Source organism: Monomorium pharaonis, chromosome 2 (assembly GCF_013373865.1).
Source record: "Monomorium pharaonis isolate MP-MQ-018 chromosome 2, ASM1337386v2, whole genome shotgun sequence".
NCBI lineage: Eukaryota > Metazoa > Arthropoda > Insecta > Hymenoptera > Formicidae > Monomorium > Monomorium pharaonis.
In genome coordinates, this window is record NC_050468.1 from 4,322,752 (window position 1) to 4,347,512 (window position 24,761).

General features: G+C 27.2%; 1 protein-coding gene and 1 long non-coding RNA gene across 4 annotated transcripts in view; one reads left to right on the plus strand and one right to left on the minus strand.

Moving 5' to 3' along the window:
- The window catches only part of LOC105833146 (transmembrane protein 132E), a 301,760-nt gene that overhangs the window by 256,564 nt on the left and 20,435 nt on the right, over positions 1-24,761 (plus strand). For both annotated transcript variants that reach the window (XM_012674627.3, XM_012674629.3), the window contains exons 4-5: positions 280-550; positions 21,419-21,562. In XM_012674627.3, the coding sequence (XP_012530081.1) occupies positions 280-550; positions 21,419-21,562 (415 nt within the window). The remainder of the gene's footprint in view (positions 1-279; positions 551-21,418; positions 21,563-24,761) is intronic.
- On the minus strand, positions 11,196-14,467 carry LOC105840590. 2 transcript variants are annotated; one of them, XR_004962094.1, is made up of 6 exons: positions 12,767-14,466; positions 12,426-12,616; positions 11,963-12,211; positions 11,627-11,891; positions 11,373-11,490; positions 11,196-11,304 (listed from the first exon to the last, which is right to left on the minus strand). It is a non-coding gene; the product is annotated as an uncharacterized LOC105840590 (long non-coding RNA). The 2 variants fall into 2 exon arrangements; XR_004962093.1 differs by having other exon boundaries at positions 11,373-11,891; positions 12,767-14,467.

Consider the following 24,761-nt stretch of genomic DNA (forward strand, 5'->3'; position numbering starts at 1 on the left):
CACTAACAAAAGTCAAATGTTGCATTACACATTATTATCTGTATTGCTAGAAATTATTCTCTAATTTTAAGATTTTTAGAGAAGATATGATATTTCATAATATCACGATATCTTCTCTCTCTTTTACTTCATAATTCCTTTCTATTCCCCAAGCATTTAAGCTATTAAATTTTTATCGGAAATTTTGGTTAAAAAACTATGTTTTGTTTTAATTTTGGGGGAAATAATCTGTACTCTTACGTAAATATTACAGGAATTTCAAAGATTTTTTTTTTTTAGATCTGCTGAAGAAATAATGACGATGCTGCTAGAGGCCAGCGAGGAAGGCATAGGTGGAAGCTGGGACGGCGGTAGAATCGTGTGGAGCGTGCGTTATACACTTGAAGGCGAGGAGGAGAACAGTTCGCAGTTAACGGGCGATCAGTCACAACAACGAATGCAGCAACGCCAGCTACAACATCATCATCATCATCATGTCGAGAGACGAAAACTGCAAGCACGGCTGGAAATACAGAAGGATGATATACAAGCGGTGCTTCCAATCTCTAAGGTAATAGATTCTTTTAGGGCCGGTTGTTCCAACTTCTTGATAAACTTATCTATCGGGTAAATATGTGTCTGTCTTTATTTATTTAGAAAAAAATGAAGATAGACACATGCTTATTTGATAGGTAAGTTTATCAAGAAGTTAAAACAACTGGCCCTTAGTGACATAAATATTAATCCTTATTCGCTCCAAAAGATATCTAATTGTAGATTACATAGAAGGTAGATTAAAACTGCATAAATACCAACAATTCTAAAACATTTGCCGATTAGTGTTAAGAATAATTTAGTGTGAAATATTTTAATTTTACTATTTATACTTTCGACTAATAGTCTTTTATTATATAATTAAAAATGTATTTAATTTTTTTTTTATCCACTTCTTGTGAAGATTTATTTTTGCGTCTAGGATAACTCATCGTAATGACGGCACATGTACGAATAATGTTTGTACTATAAATTGCTGTACTTACATTATGTTACTCATTTAATCTGACTGATCTACGCTATTTAACTGATAAACCTACCTAAGAGTCATTTTGATCTTGATAAGCTTTGAATGTTGTAGTTCAGATGAAAATAAAAGACACGTATTTTTCTTGTTTACCTATCTCAATAGCCAAGTCTGCTAAAGACAGGCTTTGCACATTATGTGCTGCATGTTATACCAACATAATTTTGGCAGTAATAAAGCATGATTTGCAGTGTCAGATAATGTGCTTAGAAATGAAACAGTAATCTAGCAGAATCTGCGTAATAATATAATGGCAGAAATGCTGCAAAAAACCAACAAAATATGTCAGCATAGAGAAAACAAAATTGAAGCATTGTATGTTGACACGATGTATCAACAAGAAGTAAACAAAAATTAACTAGAGAATGACATCACTTCAAATAGGCAGAAAGTTGTTAGAAGTTAAGGATGTATCGGACTGAAGTTCAAAATGGTACAAAGTTGCTAAAAATTTGTGAAATTGTTCTTTTAGTTTCCCTAATGTACTGCAAAAAATTGAAAACGCATCCATTAAACGGTTGCTGAGTTATAACTATTTTAATTTTCACTGATTTTACATGATATCCCTTTCTATCTTATGGAAAAAGACGATCTTGATGGATGAAACAGCTAAAAAAATATAGAAGAAATAGTATCAGTGTTTTAAATTTTTTTGTACATCTAGTATATAAATAGATGAAAATATCTGCCAAGTTTCAATTGTCTTCACTACACCGTTTTAAAGAAATAAAATATAACTTGAGGTAATTGTGCATTTTCACTGTCAAAAGTTTAAACTCATAAGTGAAAAAAATCGCAAATACGTGAAAAATACCTTGTAAGAGTAAAAATAAGACTCCAACTGTCGTTCAAGTTTCTTACATCTAGATTTACTATGCGTTAGGCGTAGATATTTAAGTATTTCAAATTACATGCACTTTTGTCTAAGATTGTATGTCCAATACACCTTTAATTGTTGAGTGGAGCAGAAGGCTCCGCCCCTCCCTCGCCCACGCGTTTTCTAAGAATAACCCAACCAATTTTATGTCGCTATTTGGATAATGCGAAAACATTAAAAACGAACAACGTGGATTTTTTGTAGAGATGTATATGTTAATTGTATTTTGGTAAAACAACGACTTTCACGCGTTGTAAGTAGGGGGAAGATGTTGGTAGATCTCGCTTGGCGTAGAAAGTCAATAAAATACCTATATATATTATAAATATTTTATTCAATAACATTATTATTAATGGGATAAATTTTGCTCATTATTTCAAAAAATGCGTCAATTCTTTTTTTAGAAGAATAAGTCCTAAAAAACGCGTGGCCGGAGCCCCTTCTCCTGCAACTCCTCCCCGAATTTTTTTCTAACCTAACCCAAACATTTTAAATTTGCTATTTGACCATAATTTCAAATCTAATGTCGCAAACCCTTGTGGTAAAGTACAAGCGTGAACGTCGTTTCGCTCTGTAAGCAGGGGGGGGGGTGAACCTCGCTACACGTGGAAAGTTGCAAATTCATCTAATATACTCCTATACTGAATAATTATATGTCGTAATTATAAAACTTTTTTTGTTAATAACTTTTTAACGAATCACGAGCGACGGCTAAAATCTTTTCAAGGTCACTCAGGAGGGTGACAACATATGTCCCAAGGTTATCGGGACGGGCTCCCCTAATCGGTATATTTACCAAAGATTAAAACACTCTATTAAATTGATAAAAGATATCAAAAAAAGTTTTAAATAAGTTTTAAATAAAATTTTACGTATGGCTTTTAATGTACTTTTATATAATCCCCACAAAAATTATTTTAAAAAAAAAAAAGTAAAGAAAGCACCAAGTATACGCGCGCAAAAAACCCCCTCAAAAATGTATCTTTATACAAAATGTTCTCAAAAATGTATTCTTGTACAAAACAATTACGACAAATTACTTTTTTTTTAAAGTACGATACAAAACAAAAAAATGTATTCTTGTACAAAACAATTTAAATTTGATATTACAAAATAAGAATATGAAATTTTTTTCTACAAAAGTAATGATATGAAGATAATGCGCCACATATAAAAATGGATGTTTATACGAACTAGAACATCTACTGTTTTATTATTATTCTTTGGCTAACATTTATAGTTAATAAATATTTTACTACATAAACTTGCGCCGCTAAACCGAATAATTTGTTTTAATACAAAATCGCTTTTTTGTCAATCTTACTTACATACTAAAATAATAATAATTAATTAAAATTATAACTTGTCTTACAATCAAAATCGTAATAACATTATATACGTATAGCATTATTATTATACTCACACATATGAGAGAGAGAGAGATAATTATTAAAATTACAATTTGTCTTACAATCGAAATCGTAATAACATTATATATGTGTAACATTATACTCGCACGCATGAAAGGGAGAAAGAAAGAGAGAGTAACACATATTCGAACGTACGCACTCACTTAAGAGATTGAGATTCCTTATAAACTAATTTATTTACTAAACACACTCATACAAATGCAAGAGAAAAGGAAAGAGAGCTGGCAAATTATTCGGTTTAGGGGCGCCAAGTTTTTATAATATAGTAAAATATTTATTAACTATAAATGTTAGCCAAAAAATAATAATACAACAGTAGATGTTCTAGTTCGTATAAACATCCATTTTTATAGTTGGCGCATTATTTTCATATCATTACTTTTGTAGAAAAAAATGTCATACTCTTATTTTGTAATATCAAATCTAAATTGTTTTGTACAAGAATATATTTTTAAGAACGTTTTGTATAAAAATACATTTTTGAGGGGGTTTTTTGCGCGTGTAGACTTGGCGCTTTTTTTACCTTTTTTAAAAAGGTAATTTTTGTGGGGTAATTAAATTACAACATATTCAACGCTTATCAAAATCGGAGTGTAATACTTGGGTAGATTTACTTATTAGATCTTTGTATTTGACAACAATTTCAAAAAAAATGAAATCGGACAATTGAGTTGCATTCCAAAATTCGTTATTAGTATTAAAAATCTATATGTAACAAACTATAAATTTTTAATACTGACAGTGTATATCGAAACCCAGGTTGTAAAGATTGCAGAGAGCAGAAAATAATTATACAATATAAAATTACTTCAAAACTATAAATTCAAAAATTTTTACAAGAAATATTGACAGTTATTACAATGTGAGTTATATCTCTTTTTAGTTCTTAACTTAAATCTTTATTGATTCAAAAGAGGAATACTTTTTTATCAAATTTAAAGATATTTTGTGCTTAAGAAATAAAGATTTAGAAATAATTAATTCTCTATTCACTTCAGCATTACAATGCCAAGAAAGAGACTTGGTTTACAATTTTTCTATCACACACATATACCTCCATCCATCCATTTAACTATCTATCTTAATTAATACGTCGCATGGCTTTATTTATAAAAGATTTAGAAATAAAAATATGAATATATTGTTTTTATATATTGATTTTTTTGTGATATTATCAACAGCGATATTATTTAGAAATCATTTAGACAAAATCGTATGTAATTTTATTTATTTAGATAAATTAAAATTGAATTTTTATTATCTTAGCTAATGCATTTATATGTATTCTATTATTATTATTATTTTATCATAATCATTGTTATCATTGTTTATTTTTATTTTCATCTAAACATTATAATTTTAAAATAACTAGACGCAACATTGCGTCTTATATATATGCGACGAAGAAATATTAAAATATAGAAAAAGACACTATAATAGTTTTATACTCTAAATCTAAATGATAGTTCTATACTTCTAAATGGTCATTTCGAAAAAATTACTATAATAATGAGTAGTTAAAAAGTAGTTAAAAAGTAAAGCATATCTTTAATTTATATTATTTTATATGACAACAAACATTTATTAACGAATAAAATTATTTTTTAATTATTCAAAAATGAAAAATGAGTGAAAAATTTTGAGGTATTTGAACGTCGCTTGCCACCCTTGAATATGCTTGAATCTTTATAAACAATTTTTCAAAATGTTATTTAAAGATTAATTGACGCGTAATTAAAAAAATATTCAAGTTTATTGAATCTGCGAATTCCAATTAGAGTTAATTAGAAGTTTATGCACCCAAGTAAAAAATTATAATAGAATGCCGAGCAACGACATAAATATTTTCTATTGCCAGGCAATATAGTTACATTTTATCCGATATCAGCCAACAGTTTAAACGAAATAATCAGGCTTTAAGAGTTTTTTGTATCATTTTCATACCTAAAACAATATTATATAACTTATGCGGATGTATATGCATCTATAAGATGTCTCATTTTGTGCGCATTAATTTTAATATTTTTATGAATTTCAAGTCAATTTTCCATTAGCGAAAATATCAAATAACACTTCAAGCAATTGAACAAGAAAATCTTTGACTAAACTTTCAGAAAATCAAATACATAATGTATGTATACATAATGTATGTCCATTTATCATTCATTTTATATACATAACATGAACATAGAATGTACATAATACATGCATAATATTATACATATGTCCATAGTATATATACATAAGATGTACATAGAATATACATGATACAAATTTGTGGAGATCGTGTGTTGTTACGGTACCGTACTCGAGGCACGGTAGCTAATAAAAATGAGATTCGAGATCTGATTGCGGAGTTGCAAGTAACCTCCTTATATATGCAAGAGAGAATCACTTGACTCCGGAGAAAGGGCTAAGTTGCACCGTCTAGCGGTGATTGCGAGAATTACTCCTTACACGTGAGCGTACAAGTTCATGTTATAAAGGAAAAATATCTTGCATATGAAATGTACATACATTTAACATTGTGCGCTGTATATACATACTAAATACATTAATGGATATGCACTTTATATACCATAATGTATATTCGAATCATGTATGTGAGATGTATATACATTTAACATTGTACGCTGTATATACATATCAAATACATTAATGGATATACACTTTATATACCATAATGTATATTCGAATCATGTATGTGAGATGTATATACGTTTAACATACAAGATATTTTTTTCACATTATGGAAAAAAAATGCATATACATAAAATATCCGATGTTATATGGGTAGTTAGAGGATTTTTCAAATTTTGATCAAATTTTCATACTCTTCCCTCGGTTATAATTATTGCAATACTCTTCGTTTTTAGCCTTCCGCACATCGTGCTTCGTACTTTGTCGGTAAAAACCCCTCGGAAAAGAACTCGAGTGAAGATCAATACGATCACGTATATCGATTACCCCGTAGCGCGAGAATCTGTTTCCATTCGGTCGGCCAATTTACGATCCTCGCGAGCACCGAGACAAAAGAAAAAAAGGAAGGAAAAATAGAGAGAAAAAGGAAAAGTTCTAGAAGAGTGAGAGAAAGAGAGGGGGGAAGAAGGAAGGGAGGGAAAGGGAAAGAGAGGGGGAAAGAGAGAGATCGACAAAGGATAAGGCTTTTCCCTCTTTGACTCCCACGGCGAACACTCTGATGCTTTTCTGTTCGGCTTTTCCGCGCCCATGCTCTCACCATAACGGCGATATTTCCAGTCCGTAGCAAAATTCCATCAATACCGCAGAGTCGATCACTAGAACTAAGTACATCCATTTCGATAACGTGACAGCGACGCAACTAACAATAAGTAACAACAGATCGTAATGAAATATTCAATTGCAACACATCGAACGACATTTTTCTTTACAAACTAAAACATAATATACATAATATAAAATAAAACATTAATTTTATTAGTTTGTGAGAAAAATAATTTGGTTCTGAAAAATATATTACGATATACTCGAATAGTTTAATTGTGCACGCACAAAGTATTATTTCAAGGGTTTTTTTTTCAAAAATAATACGTAATATAATAAATAATTAGTTTCTTTTTTTTTTTTATTAACTTGTTTTCTATAGAAGAGGACTTTATAGTCTTATAAGTCTGAAATTTTATTCAAAAAAGAAATTGAAATCGATAAAGAAACAAATAAGAAATTAAATAAATCAATTAATAAATAAAAACAAAATAATTAACAATTACAAACAAAAAGAATAACAAACCGATAAGAGCCATATATGTGTGTGCGAATTAATTTTTGTTTATTGTTAAATATGTTTAAATGCGTTACAACGTGAACACAATCTAATACATTGATAGCGCAAACGTTTCTACTCCTGATTTGAGTTCTCTTCAATGCTAATACATATTTTAAAGTTGTCTCTGATTATTGTTATGTCATTTTAATGGTGTGAAGTTGTCTATATTCTAAAAGGTTTGTCGCAGTCAATCAGGATTGAGTTTTTTTCCGAACTACATATACAGATAATTATCGAGACAATTTCACATGATTCATTAGTAAAAAGTTAAGAATTGAACGTGAGTAAATTGTAACTTACATGAAAAGTTTTGAGATACGGATAATATGTCAGCTGGTGGTTAACATTACGAATCTATCTTTGTAAATGTCAACAAACAAAATGAAGCATTATCTTTCAAGAATTATTATGGTATTATACACAATAACATAGGGAGAGGAAGAAGCTACATACAGTATCTAAACAATCAGATCTTCATATATTGAGTTAAGTAACTCTGCGGCTGCGTTCGAAAATACATTTAGTTGGCATTGGGAAAAAAAGTTGGCAGTATTGATAATTCCCAGATGCTGCGTTTCGTGTCTCCCAACGTGTCCCAACTGGTCCCAACTGACAAGAGACTAAAGTAAATTGAATTACTTGTAGTTCTGAAAGAGGTATATAAATAGTTATTAAACATTCTTATAATAATGCCAAATACATTATTTAACGTCAAATTTACGTATAACTCATATGCAAGTCATATACAAATATATTTTTATTTATTATTTTATATTTGAGTATAATATAAATATGTACTTACAGGTCTTTTTTTGCAACATTGTTATTGAACAATTAATATATCATGGAAGAATATATTTTACTTGAAAACATATTTACATCCTCAAGTAGTGACTCTTCTACAGACAGCGATGACAATGATGAAGTATTACAAAATATTTTATTCGATAGAGATGAAAACAATAAAAATGAAAGAAAAGTAGTGCCAAAAATTAATAATTATATAAAGCATGTTGTTGTAAGATATACAAATATAGAATTTAAATCACATTTTAGGTTACCCAGTAAGCACAAAAACATTGCTGCAATAATATTATAACGTTACCTACTAACATAGTAACGTTTCCAAGTATGTAGTTTTTAACGTTGTATACAACATCATTATGAATAAACTTTGACTTCAATTTGGAAGTTTCGGTAATGTTAAAATAAAATGTTAAAACAATATTGTAAAAATGTTGAAATAACATAATTATAATGTAAGAAAAAAATTAAATTTACGTTGTTTCTCAACAAGTACGGTTATCCTATCATAGTCGCATTGGCGTTGCTTAATATCTACGGTCACCCATCCAACTCTGAACCGCCGTCGACGTTGCTTGACTTTGAAGACCCTACGCAACCTAACATTTCGTGATGATCCACGAACATCTAATGCTCATGAATACATATTTAAGTTATAGATTAGATTAATAGATGTCAGAAAGATAAAACGTGTAGTTAAATAATATTTTTATAAATAAATATAAATTTAGTTTTTACTGATTTTTATATATGTAAAATAACACGTGAAATAACTTAATAAAAATATCTGTTTTTGCTCTGTCCTTTATAAAACTAAAATTATATTATTATAAAATATTAATAAAAAATAGTAACTTAGTGATTTTTTTTTAATTTCTACAAAAAATATTTATATCAAACAATAAATAAATATTTATGTCATAAAATTTAAAGAACATATTAATAAGAGCAGTTTTTTAAATATTTTAATAATATTAAGACAGCAATATTATTAAGTAATATTAAAAAAATATTTATCAAACGTTATGTCATAACGTTTAAAAACATTTAAATAACATCTAATAAATGTTTTTAAAATATCTTAATAATATTAAGACAGCAATTTTAAGTAACATTCTACAAATATTTATAAAACATTAAGTTATAATGTTAAGAAATTTCTCTAAAATTAACATTTCAAAAATATTGATCAATGTTTCTTGCTTACTGGGTAGTCTTGTCATTTAATTGTAATTTCATATTATTACTATTATTATTATGTTCGCAAATACAAAAGGTTTGTTAACAATAGTGACATTATATATTTATTACAGGATGGAACGTGATACATTTAACTTCTTATTGTATTTAATTGGACCAAAATTGGACCAAAATTTTCCATTCAATGGGAGGGAACAAGTTGATGTGACGAAACAATTATTGATAACTATTTATGTTTTGGCGACACTAGACTCTTATCGCTCCATATCTCAAAGATTTGGTGTTGCCAGATCAACTGCATGGTTTTCTGTAAAAAGAGTAGTTCTAGCAATATACAGCATTCGAAATAGGATTATCAGATGGCCTACTCATGAAGAAGCTCAAAGAACATGGACTAACATACAAATGTTATATGGATTCCCTAAACTTTAGGGAATCCATATAACATTTGCATGTTAGTCCATGTTCTTTAGGGCCTAAAGTTTTGGGTATTATTGATATGGAACCCATATAAATATTACCCGGCCAAAAAGAGACGCTACTAGTTACATAAATAGGAAAAGTAGATTCTCTGTGCAGTTACAAGTAAGAAATAGTTTTGTTTATTTTTCTAAATCAAAAAATAATAAATACAAAAAATTAATATAAACACTCAGAACTAATATATATATATATATATATATATATATATATATATATATATAACACTGCTTTTAAAAATGTGAATTATTTGTTAAAAATAACTATATTTTTGTTTTAGGTTATCTGTAATGATAAGTTGTCTTTCATTCGTGTATTTGCCGGAATGCCAGGAAGCGTTCACGATAAAAGTTTTTCTTTATTCTGGCGTACAGCAATATTGCACTGCGGAATATTTCCCTGAAGATAGTCATTTATCAGGTGACGCAGCCTACAGTATACAAAAAAATATTATTATACCATTCTATGATAATAATGGTCACTTAACAAAAAGACAGAAAAGCTTAACACTTGTTTGTCATCTTCGCGAGTAATTGTGGAAAGAGCAATTGGGTTATTAAAAGGATGATGGCGTTATTTATTGGATAAGTTATCAATGACAAGGACAGACTTAGTTCCATATTATATAGTTACTTGTTGTGCATTACACAACATTTGTTTATTAAAAAATGATGACATCGAAATACCAATTGTTGTACATGATATGTTACACATAATGGAACCACTAGCTATCAGTAACGAATTAAAAGAAGGAAATATTAAGAGAAATAGATTAATGGAAATAATTACAAATATTTATGATGACTAAAAGAAATTAATTAGTTTCACATTTTGTGTGTGTGTGTGTGTGTGTGTGTGTGTGTGTGTGTGTGTGTGTGTGTGTGTGTGTGTGTGTGTGTGTGTGTGTGTGTGTGTGTGTGTGTGTGTGTGTGTGTGTGTGTGTGTGTGTGTGTGTGTGTGTGTGTGTGTGTGTGTGTGTGTGTGTGTGTGTGTGTGTGTAAATGTGTACGTATGTGTGTATTATACATTTTAAATATCTAATAAAATTAAAGTGTTCATAGCATTTATTAAACATGATAGAATAAAATAAAACATCATAAAACATTTTTTAATATTAATTTTTATTACACTAATAATAGTAAAAACAAATAAATTGATTGTTTAAACATTTAAATAAAAAATTCAGTTTTACACTTTGCCCTTATATTTATCACTCTTATAGAAACTTAATTATTTGGTTTACTATATTTTTTAATTATAATAAAAAAATAAAAGTCAATTTATTAACTTAAAATAATTCACAGTGCATTAATTATTATAATAGATTAATATCACAACTTGAGTAAAAAATAGTATCTTTTATTTAAATATTTTAAAGTTTAATTAGCAGCTTAAATGTTTGTAATATTGTAAATTCTTTTATGCAATTTTGCAGAAACTTTTAATTAATTTGTATTTTTATCTATTTATACGCTTATCAAATATTTATTACTTTTAATTGTTTTTTTTTAGACAAAGCTTCTTTCAATTCTTTTAATATTTTTTTTTTCTCTATAATCATTAACTTCCTGTCTTTTTAATCTCTTTTCTTCCAGTGATGCTTGCAAATAATGAACTTTTTCTTCATTTAATAAAATTTTTCTTTGTTCTGAAAAAATATTAGTTATATACAATTAAATAACAGCAAGAAATTATATACTTTTCTCAGTAACTTACTGGTTGGTAACTCAGTTTTATCATCATCAAATAAAGATTTGTTAGGTTCTTGAATATTTGATCCTGCTACGGATAAAGGTTTTATCCACGGTTTATTGTAAAAGATCTCATCTAATAACTAAAACACACGTATTTAAATACATCAATCATTTGCCTTATTATATATATTTTTTTAATTTAAAAAATCTTATTTTTTATAACTAAATTAAAAAATTTGTATAATTCTGAATGTTAATTTTATTAGAATTTATTACTTCTAATTAGACCCATTCTTTTCGGTTATTATCTGCATATATCTGCTTTGTGCGTTATAATCAATAATTTAACGATATCGTCTTTTTAACGATCCATTTTATTATATAATTGAGTCACTGTAAATTTAAATTTTTTTGCTGCATACATTCAGAAATTTTTATCCACATTTTTTTTAATGCATTTTTTCCAACATATATACATTTTCTTTATATAAGGATATAAGAAGAAGTGTTGCTTTGTAAGACCATTTATCATCATTTTGTTCTAAAAACAAATAAATATTTAATAAATATTGCTCATTTTCTGCATTGTTGACTTATCTAATATAAATTCACCTAAATTTGACATATTTGTTTCATCTTGATCACAATTTTCAATATCCGAGGTTGTCAAATTGTCGTCAAATTGAACTACAGTACTTGTTTTTGAACAACTGGGCTTACTATTAACTGTTTTTGAACAATTAAGTTTATTATGAACTGTATTTGAACAACTGGATTTATTAATTGTTATCGAAGTAGAACCATGTTTGCTATTTGAAAATGTTTTTGCTTTTTCTAGGAGCATAGTAGCAAATGTAATATCTATAAAAACAATATATATATATATATATACACATATATTAATATTCTAAAAGATAAATAATGCTTAAATGAGAAATAATAATTAGACTGTAATTAAAAAAAATAATGCAAAACTGCATAATTAGGTCATGTATTATACTGAAATTAGTTAATTATTAAATCAATCAACTCTATCACTGTAAATTTAGTACTATATAATTATTATTAAGTATACCTTCAAAAGCACGATTATAATATATATATCTTCTTCTTCTACTTCTATTACATATTCTACATTTGATAACTCATCAATCAATGTTAACCTCTTAAATTGTTGAAATTGATTACGTTTAGTAATAAGCGAAGCATTGCTGGATTGATTAGATTCCATTTCTTTTATGTAATAGCAATGTTGCAAAAAAGGACCTGTAAGTACATATTTATATTGTACTCAAATATAAAATAATAAGTAAAAATATATTTATATATGACTCTTGCATATAAATTATACATAAATTCGATGTTAAATAATGTATTTGGCATCATTATAAAAATGTTTAATAACTATTTATATACCTCTTTCAGCACTACAAGTAATTCAATTTACTTTAGTTTCTTGTCAGTTGGGACACGTTGGGAGACACGAAACGCAGCACCTAGGAATTATCAATACTGCCAACTTTTCTTCCCAATGCCAACTAAATGTATTTTCGAACGCACCCACATCATATTGCATGTGAAGACCATTGTCTTGTTTTTTTAACGTGTATCATGTCAGCATTAATCTTTTGGTCAAACTTTTCTCTTTGTCCAATATCATTACATGTTCCTAGTAAAAATCATGTGTATAATTAGTTCTCGACAATTATCTGTATGCATAGTTTGGAAAAAAACTGAATTGCGATTGACTGCGACAACTTTTTACAATATAGACAACTTCACACCGTTTAAAATGACATAATTTTATTGAATTATATATACTGAATTACCAAAACATGTATTTATTGATGCAATTAAAATTACTTTTCCGCTCTACTTTTTTATGTTTAATGACAAGTGTTATAAACAAACATTTGATGTCCTATAGGCTCTCTATTCTCTGTAGCAACACACTTAATTTTACAGGATTTGGAATCTTCTACACTTAAAAAATTTACTTTACACCTATAACTTCTTTTTTAAATGTGGAAACACATTTAAAAATAAATACAATTTAAACCACTCTTAATTAAAATTTACAATTGATGTTGGTGATAAGCGTTTGAACTTTTTGAATGTTATATTTAATAAACAAGGCAATTATTTAATAATTAATATAAAAAATCAACTTACTTGAACCATTATTAAAATTTTTTTCCTTATTCTTAATTGCAAAAAAACAGATAATTACTCGTATTAATCCAATTGATAAAGTTCTCTTTCTTTTATACCTCATGTTCCACCAAAAAATTGATCCACAAAATCATAAATATTCTTCTTTCGAATGGATATCCTATAGATATGATTTTTGCAAACATTAGAAGATTGTATATTAAACTTTAAGATCTCAATTCTGTTAAAAATGAAAATGTTATATATTAATAACAACGATTTTCCAATAGGTTTAAAAGTTTCTTTGAGAAAAATTCTATAAATCTGCATAGCTTACATACTTGAATAAATTTAGCAAAATGATTATGCATCTCTCTTTAGTCTTTCTACGTATCTTGTAACAATTAATATGGAGTTACGCAAATTATAATAAATTAAAGCCAATGGCCAAATTAGTCAGCTAAAAGTTACAAATGTTTTTTTGATCATTTTTCCTGTAAATGATAATTTTTCCTGATTTTTGCGAAATGCTTTTTTAAGAAATTGTTTTATGCTCCTGTTTTATTTCTGATTTTATTGGTTAATTAACTTTGCTGGTTCAACCATAAGCAAGAACAAATTTCAATAATTTAAGAAAAAGCTATACATTATCTTATAATCTTTTCCGTAGAATTGATTGAAATCAGTTTTCTTCTAAACTTAATTTTTAATAATTTATTTATAATAATTAATTGCAAAATGAATCTTTGCAAAGTGTTTTTTATATGAGAAATGTATTTTTATGCTCTTGTTAAATGATATTTTTGATTATTATTATTATTTAACTAACTTTTCTAGTTTAGTATTTCGGTTTGTTATTGTTTAACTGATTTTGCTGGTTTGGCCATCAGCCTTGATGAGTATAAGTTTAAATTTAAATTTGATTTTTATTGGTTTTGTGTGTGTGTGTGTGTGTGTGTGTGTGTGTGTGTGTGTGTGTGTGTGTGTGTGTGTGTGTGTGTGTGTGTGTATTTTGTGTATTTATTACTTTTAGATTTAATAATTACATTTCCAAATAAAAATGATATTTTAATTAAATTTCTATGAAAATTATATCTAAAAAATGTCAATTTACAATTTATTATTTTTAAGTATTTTAACATTTTTCTTAAACATTTTATCATTTCTTCATTTAATGGTGATTGTTCAGCGATTACATGGTGATCATCTACAAAAAGTCAAATAATGTTTTAGTAAATCACTTTTCAAGTCGCAACAAGAAGTCCACGCAATTGGAGCACAAGTCTCTTATTAATATATGTAAATTAAATCTGATAGTTCTACACTATCTATGACATGCTCGCAATTTCCAGTTACACGTCAGCAGGTGCATATGTACACAGCAGTATAACTTGGTATAAAAGTCAATATAAAATTACATTAATGAGCTTAAGGACTAGACATATTCACCTCGATAAAATCTTTAACGGTTAGTTAGATTAAAGAAGGAATTAGATTGTTTTGAAGATGAAGATGAAGATTTAAAGAAGGCACTGTGTGTTGTGAAGCTATCAAGAGATGACTACGAAGCTAAGATACGACCTAGTACAGTAATGGCATACATGTCTTCGTTCCACAGTGGCGCAAGGCCATAGAACTGAACGGAAAATTTCTAAAAAAGTAATATATAGCTGAAATATGTATTTTTGTTGAGTGTAAATTTCATTTATATTTAATAAACAGTTTTTAATAAAAAAATATGATAACTTTTCGAATAACTTTAGTATTATTAACATTTTTTAATATATCTAATATCCTGCTAACTGCTAATAATAATAAAGAAATCAAATTAAGTTACGTCATAAAATAATTAATTATTGATAGTATAGATAATTTTTCTAACTGATTTTTCTAACTCCGAAACTGTTCAAAATATTGGACATATATTTATTAAATATTTTTGATTAGTTATGCTAAAGCCTCTGCATCAGTTTCTACACTGAGAAAGCTCATGTGTACATTATATTGAACTTGGCACTGCTGTTAGTGAAATTAATTAATCTTAAAATCTGAAACCACAATATTGATAGTTAACGTAGAGGAAAGATCGAGAAAAGAGGTCGCGCGAAGACCCTTTTAATTAAAAACTTCACTCGCAGTGTAGTACTTACATGTAGAAATAACTGCAATTAGAGTAAGGATAATCAAGAAGCGCTGGAGTTGCCAACAACTTCCTGCAAACAAGCGGGCACGCGGTACCTTCAACAGGACATGTAAACGATTTATCTAATTTATTAATTAACGATCTTCGACACACGAGTTTGTTTTCTCCGTTAAAATTTATCAACCCGTATATTGTGCATATTTTACACGCAGCAACGTAAAATTCTTCCACCTCTCTTTCCATTCGCTGTCGATGAAACATCCTACATTAAAAATGCTTTTTATATTCTTGTAATGAACTTTTGCAAAGTAATATTCCTGATCTCGGAAATATTTTAGAAAATAACTGTGTTTCATTTGTGTATTAAAAAATATAATTTTACGTTCATGGAAGTTATACGGCATACTCAATTTATACAAGTTCAAGCTTTATGCATTATTCCATATATTCTAACTTTTTAAAGTTGTTTGCAAACTGTTGCAGTCAGTCTATTAAACTATTAGAAAAAATAAAATACAAATAACTGAAAATAACGACGACAAATGTATATTCGCAGAGAATTTAAATTTAAAAAATTTATATCCATTTTTACAAATGTATCAATATTTATACACAGTAAAAAATTTTGTGTTTTTTTTGTTAAAAAATATCCTGGTTAAAACTTTTATGTTAAAATTTAACATATTTGCTTGTTACTTTAACATATTGCTGTTGTGTTAATTCAAGTAAAGTGTTAAATTACTAAAATAACTAAAAAAAAGTGTAAAAGTAACACAATGTGCACGTACTTTTAATTTTACACCATAAATATGTTCTTTATTATTAGTGATAGGATTTAGCTGTTAAAATTGACAGAAAAAAATGTTGAATTTACTTTATAATTGAGTTTTAACAAGGACCATTTTATTTTTGAGGACTTTACTATCTATTCTGAGATGGCGCATTTCTCGTAAAAAAGATTCACCTATTAGGTGAATAAAACGGGGTCGCCAAGAACAGAGAACCAAGCACGATTGCATTCAAATATATTATAATATTGAACTGATTCCAATAATATACACACAGTTTTTATCGATGATCCTGGAACGATCTATATATACAATTGTAAACATTTTTTTCAACATTTCTAGAATAATTATTATTTAACATATATAATATGTTAAATTAATATACATAACGTGTTAAAATAATATTATGATTGTGTTAAAATAACATATATAATATGTTATTGTTACACGTTATACACGTTACATTAACATTATTATAATGTTTAAGTAACATATTACATGTGTTACTTTGACATAATTTTCTCATTAAATTGTATAAATTACATTACATAAAAATTATGTTAAATTATAAAATTTACATTTAGTTTTATGTTAAAATATAACATAATATTTATGTTGCTATTTAACATATGCTTAAGGGGATGTTGGACTGCCTCTCAAACTTGATCGAGGTCGATAATGTAGAGTCATTTGTGTACATCATTAATGAGATTTCGTATATATTTCTTTTATAGATTTAGAAATTCTTTTCCAGAATTAAAATACATATATTAATATTAATCTGTGAATTAAAATAATGCTCTGTTTCTATCCTCAGACCGCCTCGGACCGATTCCTCACTCACACATATATACGAAATTTTCTCTGAGGCTTTTTTCTTACACCAAAGCTTCTAGCTCATTTCTGCAAGCATTTTATTATTCTTTCATGTAATAAGATTAGTGCGTACTAGTTATTTGTACGTACAGAGTCTTTAAAACTTATGTGTTACAGATGAAAGATATGAGGCGACTGCACAAAAATATAATTTTCTAACTTTTTTTGTTTTTTACATAATATTATAGGTAGGCACTATTTGTTATTGTCTATACTTTAATTCTGGAGAAGGATTTTTAATTCTATGAAATCAGTAAAAAAATAGGCTTAATTAAAAATAATAACGTTCAATCGGTAAAACAGACGACTCCAGCATCCCCTTAATATGTTAAATTAACAGAAAAATTTCTGTGGACCGTTTTGAACATGCGATATCTGTTAAATTTAACACAAATTTTTTTACTGTGTACTTTAAATAAATTATGCATATAACTTTAACTGTTGGTAGAAATTCTTACATTTTATCTAAAATTTTAAAAAAATTTTATCTTTTCCATTTTTGTGGCAACTGCTAAACCACTCGCTTCAAATGATTATCAAATATAAACAACGCGTCACTTTTGACTGAAATTTGATGTGAGGGAGTTTGAAAAGTGGAACTTTCCAGACGCCACATCAACAAATCAATGGTGGGCCACTTCATAAAAATTTACCAAACTCATCAAACGACTCATCTAATAGCAGTTGGCTAGTGTATACACTCCATGGTGTATAACTGGCGTTAGAGATTTAAATTCTCTCGCTACAATATCTGAGTCATTTGATCCAAAGGCCGTCAATCTGTATAGACGGAAGCGAACTTGGAATTGGCTCACTAGTCTGGTCGACCGAACCTGTTCAACCAATCCCTTTACAGAGCTCCCTCGTTGACGAACTAGTGTAAAGTACATGGACGACGCATACATGTATGTGAACATGTAACATGGGAAGTAATCTCCCCCGTGTATTAGCAACATCGTTATTGACTACAGGACCATTAACATATAACACTAGGATCAAAACTATAAAGTTGACAGACGTAGGAAGGACGATGTGGAAGAAGTAGAAACTATGTTGATTAAGGACCAATGAAGTTGCCTCACTCTCCCCAAATTAACGAATCATAGTTCTGTTTTAAACTCTGGATTACCTGGAAAAAAAGAAGAGTTCTTGATAATTTTTTAAAAGTCTTCAATTACGATAGTGAATTGATTTTTTTAAATGAGGACGCCAATTTTACGATTTTTTACACATCGAGATAAAATGGTTCTAAGGAATTCTGAAAAATATTTGAATATGAAGTTCCTAATACTTTTTAATAAAATTTCTGCGATTTTTATTTAAAAAAAATTAATTTAAATTTCGAAAATTTTTTTTTAATTAAGAGTTATGATCAAAAACGATAAAATTCTGAACATTTGATGAAGCAATAAAATGGTGAAAACCGAATTGCTCTAGCCATTATACCATAGTTTTCGAGATGTGATAATTTTTTAATAAACATACTTTTTAGGACAATTATAATATAGTTTAGATTTCTCATTACCAATATAATTATGCTTATTTGACGCGTTTTTGCACAAAACAAAAAAAATTTCCAGAAGTTAGCGTCGTTCTGCCTCACGAAGCGAAATATTAAACGTTACAGTCAATGACTATATTCAGAAAACTGTTAAAAAACTTCGATAAAATATGTATTCTCTATGACCATCACATGCGCCTATGAAAAGTGTCCGAAAGAGTTTGAAATGTGTACGTATTTATATCACTTGGATTTTCATAATAATAAATTAATCTACTAAAAATAATGAACATTGTAAAAATTAATAAGATCCTTAAATTTATACGCAAGATAGGATATATGGTATCTTGAATTGTAAGCAAGAGCATCACAACATGTACTAAAATATATCCATTAAATTTTTGCTTTACTAAATGGATGAGTCTCTCTCTCTATAATATACTAAAAATAATAGATACTGAAAAAATTAACAAGATGTTTACGTAATATAAGATATGAATCAAACAAAAACATCATAGCAAATTTTTATTAATATAAAACTTTCCTTATTCCTTTCATTTCTCATTTCTGGGTTACAAACCCAGTATCAATACTCGCATTATTCCGAAGTTCTTATCTGTTTCTATAATAGAACTAGTTCTATGATAGTCTCTGTTCCGCTTGCGCTTTATACTGTGCACCAGCCCACTTGCTTTTGCTTTTGTGATTCATGATATGTCCTAACTTGCGCAGAAATCTCACAATCTTTTCAGATTACCTATTATTTTTAGTAGAATGTATTCATCTATTTAGTAAAATAAAGAATTAATACATTTATTTATTATTCCAATCCAAGTGATACATTATAAATATACCCAAGAAGTATATATGTATATTAATATTGATGGTGAGATCTATAATGAATGCATTCGTTTTCGGAGAGACGCTATTAGCGCTAAAAACGCAAATATTATCGACATTGTTCATAGAACCAATAGTAACAGCAATTAGCGTTTAAATAAAATAATATTTCATTTAAGTGCGACAAACATTAAAAAAGTAATATAATTTTAAATAGTCAATATTAATCACATATATTACATATATTACATGTTACATATTACACAATATATTACATATATTATGTATAGAATTACTTTTTATTTAATAATACATAATTTTTAGGTTGAAAATTATAAAAACAAGGAAATCCATAAAAAAATTATTTTTGGCAAATTGAATATTGTATAAGAGATAATTTTAAGAAGAAAAAAAATTTTGGAAATTTCAGGAGAGTATCAAATAACATTTCGTAATAAATATTTTAATCATAAACATTTTAATTTTTACTGATTCTTTCTCTTTATCTCCTTATCTATAAATAATATATTTCCATAATATAATATTTCTAAATAAATCTATAAAGTAATATTTTTAAAATTGGTCAACTACTTCACTTTTATTGACAATAATTTATTATAAAAATGGAGTCAATATCTTCAACATTTAACATTTTATTTCTGGATTTTCCTGACTAATATGGTAATTAAAAAATCAAAAATTGTTTAAAAACAGCTTTAAAAAAACGATTTTATGTACTTATGTGGAAGAATTATTGCGTATTGACAGACAATTGAGTGACAGACTACACTTTTTCAATAATTAAATATCATTAAAAGACTTTTGTATTATTAAATAAAAAATAATTCTGCAAATAAAATAATAATTAAAAAATTTTTTTTAATAAATTAATTTTTTATGCTTTTGTGGTACCTAAATAAAATATAATTATCTATTTTATTAAAAAATTCATACGGCAACATCAGGATTCAATCAAATCTAATTGAATTCAACTCGAATCAGGCGATTTGGTAAGCAGATGCTTTTATGAGGTTTTTTTGGTATTTTACGAAGTTAACGTTATAAATTAATCGCTTATTTCAGAAATGGCTTATAGCAAAAAGGTTTTAGATTGGTGTTATGATCGAGAAAAAGTTTTTATACAAATTTTAAAGTTCCATTGTGAAGGATAAAAAATTTGTATTCTTTCCGCGAAAAGTAGAATCAAACGAATCGTTAAAACAAGATATAATAATATTCCTTATTTTTTCCAATTTAGTAAAACAACTGAAAAATAATTATAGTTACATCTTTATTTATACGTTTTGAAACGTATAAAATATGTTAAGTGTTTACTGCTAAAATTAAGTTCCTTCCGAAAACTTTTATTTTTATAATGCATTTATTTATTTTATATTTAAATATTTATGTACCTATATTTTTGGACAAGAGATAAATTGAACGTTTTTCAATGTATTTTACATATTTCTATTCAATTTGTTTTTTGTTAATTTTATGTTCTCAGTGGTTTATATTTTTTAATATTGCTCACCGCGCCCTTTGTCTTGAACGGTAAAGAAATAAAGTTAAAGGCAGAATACATAACAGTTATGAATAATGGATAATAGGTTTATAAATATAGGTTATAGACATGCATATATTAAAATATATGCAAACTTCCGTCACATGCTATTAAAAATTGTGGTGGAAATTTAACTATGAGAAAAATTGGAATAGTAAAGCTATGAGTTTCTCTTCAGCAAATAAAAAGATTTTATGTTTTGTTTCAGAACTGGGAGGTAATGAATACGGCGGTGTTGACGGGACGTCAGGTGTCGCAGGGAATGAAGGTTTTCATCGTGAGCCAGGCCGGTACGGTAGCCGACGTCACACTGCAGTCGTCCTGTCATTCCGAGGACGAGAGTGTCCTCAAGGTAATTGCTTTTTAATTTATTTTCAGCACTTACAGAAATTTCTGCGAATTTAATCGAAGAAATTTTGATGTTATATACCACTAGTAAAATTTACTACTTTTTTATTTTTATTCGTAATTTGTATATGATAATTTTTAAGGTTTTATGTGTTTGTTAATTGTACACAGTAAAAAGCATTTATACAAAGAACGTTAATTTTATTAAACTTTATTTTTAACATACTAGAATGTTATTTTAACATAATATAATTACATATTTGAATAATTTGTATTAAATCACTATTCAATATTAATCTTAGTTTTAAAATAATACAATGTATGATTAAATAAACAAATAACATAAAAGTATTAAATGTAAATTCTAAAATAAGTAAATAAAATATACGTGTCAACTCATTATAAATATTAATTTTTTTATAAAAAATACGCTTTCATAATTTATTTTCAAATTGTGATAAAGTGTTTTTTGTTAATATCTGGTTAATATTATAACATTTTTTGTTAATAAAATTCTTTAAGTAATTAAAATTTTCTTTATATAGGTGAAAGACGTCAATACCGCTCTAGATTTAAAACGACACCTTATTTCTTTAAAATAGAACCTTAGACTTTATTATATTAATAAAAATATGATCTTTGATAATTAAAAGAGTAAAAATCCATAAAACCATTTATATATTCATGATTTGTTTCTACATAAAGTCTACTAAAATCAAATTCTTCAAAAATAAGGATAAAATTTGTATAATTTTTTTGCAAATTGGATAGTTTAAATAATAAGATGTTATTGGTAATATCAGATTATTTTACATGTTTGTAATGTTGTGAAACATTATTTCTATTTTTCTTATTATTATTTTTCTCATAATACGGTTTTAAAAATAAGATTTCATTTGATAGAATAAATGCATGTCTATCAAAAGCAAAAAGTTCTATAAGTTCTACAAGGCTACTGTAAAGTCAGTACTAACAGTACGCGGTAGACTCGAACAGAAACTTTAAAAACAACCGCACGGAATATTACACTAATATCGCAGCAAAATTGCAATATACCAACAATATTACATATTACAGTAAAATATTACAGAAATATTACTTACATATTACACGTTTATAAATAACATTAAAATATTAGGTTATATTATAGCGATATTACATTTTAAATAACAATACGTTAGAATTGATATCACTCACTAAATTAAGTGAGGGTTTATAATAATTGTTAGTTTGAAAATGTGACTTCAGAAGCGAAAAAATTACACTATAAATTTATCCATGCTATTTTTAAGTAAAAGATATCTGGATAAAAAAACACTTTGACAGTTTCAACACTTGTAAAATACTGTAAAAACTAATTTTTTTCCTTGACAATTAATGAATTAATAGCCGTAAACAAATATGTCTAGATTCTAATACTATTCATTCATTTTTGCAGTTTATTTACTCAATGAAATAGTTGTTGAAATATTTTATAAATGTGTTAAAACTATCTAGTAAAAATATTTCTTTATTTAGATGTTTTTATTTGAAAATGGTGTAAAATTTTTAATGTAAATTTCTTGTCTTTGAGATCATATTTTTCATAAATGTTAAATGAGTATCCAGAACCCTACATTTAGCAATATTACAAAAATACTACGTAAATATTACAGTAATACATTTGTGATATATCACCATTATATTACTGTGATCCATTTCGGCGGACATTTTAATATTGTAGTAATATTTTGGTAATATTTCTGCAATATTTATACGATATTTCACTGTAATATTGTAATGGGAGAACAATATTTCTGTGATATTACTGTAATATTCCGTGCTATGTGGAAAAGAATATATTTAGAATCGTAAAAATTAAAATATTGAGAGCTTAAGGGTATCCCCTTAAGCTCTCAATATTTTTATTTTTACAATTCTAAATATATTCATAAAGAACATAAAATTAACAATAACCTTAAGATGATCCTTGCATTTAGATCAAATATACAGAATATATAGATAGCCAGGATTGGGAACTAACGAGTTACTTGTAACGAAGTTACAGTTACAGTTACTTTTTTTGGTAACTAATAACTTAACTTCGTTACTTTTCTCTATCTGTAACTGTAACTTAACGCAGTTAGATTTTTTTGGTAACTAATAACTATTTTGATAGTTACTTTAATAGTTACTTTTTTTAGAACATGCGCTAAAATTTTTAATCAACAACCGGAAAAAGTCGAGTCTACACAAGAGGAATTGTATCAATCTTAAAATCAAATAATTCCAGTATTAATATACTAAATAATTACACTGCAATTAAGAAACTTTATTAAATATAACACAGGCATTCCGAGTTCTGCATCGATCTGTGGAATATATGTTTAGTATCGGTGGCTCTCTTTACAATGCCACAAAGAGGTTTTTTTACGATGATATATTTGAATATCAAATTCTATAATATTAAATTCTATAAAAAATTTTATGAAAATTTTGTAACAAAAAAAAATATGAATCAATGTATGACAGCCAATGGTATCGTTATATTTCATTTAATTCTGATAACAGTAATATGCGATTTAGAGTTTTACCTTTACAAAATTCTCATTCAGTGTATATAAAATAACTTGTTAAAGCACATAATTAAGCACATAATATACAGTTAATAAAGCATAAAATGTAAGATTCTTATTTCTTATATTTAAAATAATGTACAATTATTTAAGAAAAAGTAACTAAAAAGTAACTCGTTATTTTTTTAGTACTGTAACTGTAACTGTAACGAGTTATTTTTCAAAATCGATAACTTGTAACTATAATTAGTTACTTTTTCAATGAAAAAACTGTAACTGTAACCAGTTACTTTTACAAAGTAACTTTCCCAACCCTGTAGATAGCTCAGAAAAAAATACATTAAATGAAAGGTTAACGATTCTAGCTAGAATGTGTCTGCAAAATGTCAGACTTGTTTATCGTTTGGTTCCGGAGATATATGTCTGAAAACTTTACCAATTTTGCATCGTGATAATAGGGAAAAGTGAATCAGATTGCACATTCATGGGATATGTTCATACTTCTTGACTAGATGAACCGTTGACTATATAAGTATGGACTACCTGTGTCCCACTTTTCTCATTCACTTCTGGGCTGCGTTTCGTTTCACGCATGATGCGCATAATGCATTGTTCATTTATGTTTAACGTCAGACAAACAACAAAGAT